We start from the raw sequence: 3,468 nt of genomic DNA, 5'->3' as shown, positions 1-3,468 counted from the left end.
TATAGATATAAGTTGGAACATCTTATATAGTTGGTAATTTTTTCCCTAAAACTTAAAAAGAAGAGAGATTTCTTAAAAACAAAAAATATGTTCTATTGCAAAAATTGAATTCATGCGGATGAAAAAATCAAAAGGGCTTGTGGGAGATGAATGATAGATAATATATCAAGATTTTATAGACAAATAGTTTAAGATAAAAGACTTAGAGAGACATAAGCAAGACTATAAAATGAACGACCAATTAACTTTTTAGTTTTTACATATTTTTTTACTGTGTAATTAATTAATACATATTTTGCTCTTAATATAATACAAAATTCTTTTTTGGTCCTATTAAATATTATAAAAATTATCTATTTTATTTACTAAATCTTTTGACTACCACTATAAAGCTATATTTTAAAAAAATTGTCGGACCCTTATTTTTTTGTGGGTCTTGGGCATACGCCCGGTCTACCCTCTCCCAAGGAGGGATAGCCTTGATGGCGTAAGATTCGAGACAATAACAAAAACAAAAACAAAACATAACAAAAAAAAAAAGTAAACATGAAGCTAATTATCCATCTCTATCTTTTCATCGATATCAAATTTCGTAGCGGTTTTGTAGAGGAGAAATTAAGATGGTTGTGCTCATAATCATTGGTTCATCATTTTTGTTTTTTCTCTATTTTGAAATGTATGTGATATTTAAAGATTATCTGCAAATTACAATAGAATGAATTAAACTAAACTTTTGTAATATGTTTATTAATCTATTCATAATAATTCAAGACTCATGCATATGAATGAATCAAACTCCTTAGAGTCTAAAAAAGTATCAACTACAAAAACATAGTAAATGAAATTTATTTTGGAGGCTTTTGTAAAGGCAGCGTGGTAAAAATACAGAGCTACTAAGAGGATGTTGTGATATAAAAAAGAAGGACCTATTGAAATTGAATATTAACAATCAAACTAGCTATGTTGTATAAGTATGAGTGTTGGGTCATAAGGAAGGCGAAGCATGAAAGGAAGTTGGAAGTTGCAGAAATGAGGATGCTTAGATGCATGGACCTTTGATCAGATCATGTTATTAGATAGGATATCAAACGAAGTCTTCAATCACCGATAAATGGAGAGAGGGAATTGAAGACTATTGTGGTAGTTTGAATATGTTCGTAGGAGACCGATGGTTGTACCAATGTGAAGGGTGCAAAGCATAATGGCTTGGGGGTAAAGAGGAGGCTTAGGCCAAGAAGGATGTAAGATGAGCATATAACGGACATGGTAGTTTGAGACATGAGGCGTTTCAGAACACATAATATATGAGATTATACATATAAGAGATCTTAACTGTGTAGAGATTTGTTGCTAATGTGGATCTTCGGTAGATGGGAGTTGGAGAGTTGTTACTTGTTATGTCGGTTATAAATACTAAAAAATAGAAAGGAATTGGAGGAGTCTAAAAAAACTACATGTTTTGAAAAAAGAACCATGCACCTGCTTTTTCATGTCTATATGACATTAGTCAACCATTGTCCGAAGATGGATTATACATGTAGTATCTCAACCATAGAATTGACGTAAGCCAACGATTATGCAGGTTCCCTTTTACCATATTTTTCTACAACGATGATCTTATGAATTGTGAAAGCTTAACAATCACGACTCTTTGAAAGGATACATTATCACATACATCTTGAAAATGGTTTATCTTTTTGCCGACTCCAAGAATAAACTACATGACTATATATAATCATTTTCCTAAACATAACCAAATTTGAATCCAACATGGTACAAAGATTATCTAAAAAATAAATAAATGCTTATGGGGCATGCTTAATTACCTTCTTGCAAAAATATTTACCACATTAATAATTAATTGAAGAAAAAATGGAATGTTAAAAGTAAAATAGATATGTTCTAATAAATGTAGCGAAAGCTATCATGTCATATATGGGTGGGCTCCGCCATATGACGCCATATATTTAAAAAAAAAAAAGTAAAATAAAATCATCAACTTTTCCATCTATAAATACAACCTGAATTACAAGTCTTCAATCCACTCATTCCCCGGCCGATAATTAAACCACCTTAAACATCTTCCATTTCTCTTCAAATCCTAATTACCTTCAATCACAAATGACCGCACAAGCAGCTTCTTCAATGGCTCCCTCGTCGTCGCAGGAGCCTTTTCAACGATCACCATGGCACTCACCGGTGCCGTATCTCTTTGGAGGCCTTGCAGCCATGCTGGGACTCATTGCTTTTGCTCTCTTAATCCTCGCCTGCTCCTACTGGAAACTCTCCGGTGACATGGACAACAGCGGTGAGGGAGAGAGAGACCTTGAAGCCGGCGACTCGAAACCCAATGATCACGACAAGGATCCACCTGTTTTGGAAGAGAAATATCTGGTAATCATGGCGGGACAAGCAAAACCAACGTTTTTGGCAACGCCTGTTTCGAGCAGAGCGTCATCTTTTGGTAGTTGTAGTTCTCGGGACGACTCAACATCGTCGACTGAAAAATCATCACCGTCGGAGGAGAAGGAGAAGGAGAAGCAAGGAATGAACACGGAAAACCAGGAGACGGCAGACCAGGTCCCTTAGTATTTCGGAAATAGAATGCAATTTTTTTCCCTCTCTTCCAAATATTCTTGGAGTAACAAGTGAAGCAACCCCATGTGGTAGTGATTGTGGGCTGCAAACTTGAGTTGGAGGGTTTACATTGGTACTGATCAGAGGGCATTACGTCCTTTTTTCTAAAGACCCCAAGTGGGGGAGAACCCTCATCGTCCCTATAATTTTACGACAATATCAAAACATGGGACTCAACTACGCTTGGTGTGAGTTTTGACAACTAAAACAAACTAACCAGCACTGTCTCCTTTGTTTGTTATGTTCATATATAAAAACTTCAGATGAAAATCGATGTGGAAATTAAGAACAATACGATATCGATAGAGGTGTTTGGCATTTCTTCATCTATAATGGTTATTTTAATATAAATTGTGACATATAGTTATCATAAAAGTAGTTTAATCTATGTTAAAACTGGTCAAGTAATATTTTTGCTTGAAAACCAAATCACTAGATGAAGTGAACAACGTTTGAAACTATATATAAGGTAAGGTATAATGGCTACGATCCGCACTACATTCACTTCATGTTTCCAACAGATTTTCTCATCTTCCTTCTTGACAGTCAGGGACAAAAGTCAAACACACACAGATAGAAAGGGTGAGAGCAAGATACCCATCATAGATAGGGAAGACATAATTAGTACCTTATAATATTGAAACAAAAATCTATCTATATATAATAATTAGTATGTTCAGCTGTGATCTGAATCCAATAAGCTCGTAAGGAATTACAAAGACTACTGGAGTACCAGATGGATAATATGAAGGAAAAATGCAAGGCATGCATCTATGCTTCAAAATGAGTTATCCGCATTCATGGAGCCCTCTCCAGTCCCTACCCAAGCTT

The 3,468-nt window shown here is 35.0% G+C and overlaps 1 protein-coding gene across 1 annotated transcript; it reads left to right on the top strand.

Moving 5' to 3' along the window:
* Window positions 1–2,054: 2,054 nt before the first annotated feature.
* On the top strand, window positions 2,055–3,006 carry LOC112507147 (protein GLUTAMINE DUMPER 3-like). The gene has a single exon (XM_025111585.1). It carries the CDS (start codon window positions 2,122–2,124, stop codon window positions 2,587–2,589), a length of 468 nt encoding a protein of 155 aa, XP_024967353.1. The 5' UTR covers window positions 2,055–2,121; the 3' UTR covers window positions 2,590–3,006.
* Window positions 3,007–3,468: the final 462 nt, after the last annotated feature.

The sequence above is a fragment of the Cynara cardunculus genome, assembly GCF_001531365.2.
Source record: "Cynara cardunculus var. scolymus isolate 2C chromosome LG 2, CcrdV1, whole genome shotgun sequence".
Taxonomy (NCBI): domain Eukaryota; kingdom Viridiplantae; phylum Streptophyta; class Magnoliopsida; order Asterales; family Asteraceae; genus Cynara; species Cynara cardunculus.
This window is presented reverse-complemented; position numbering and strand designations above follow the sequence as displayed.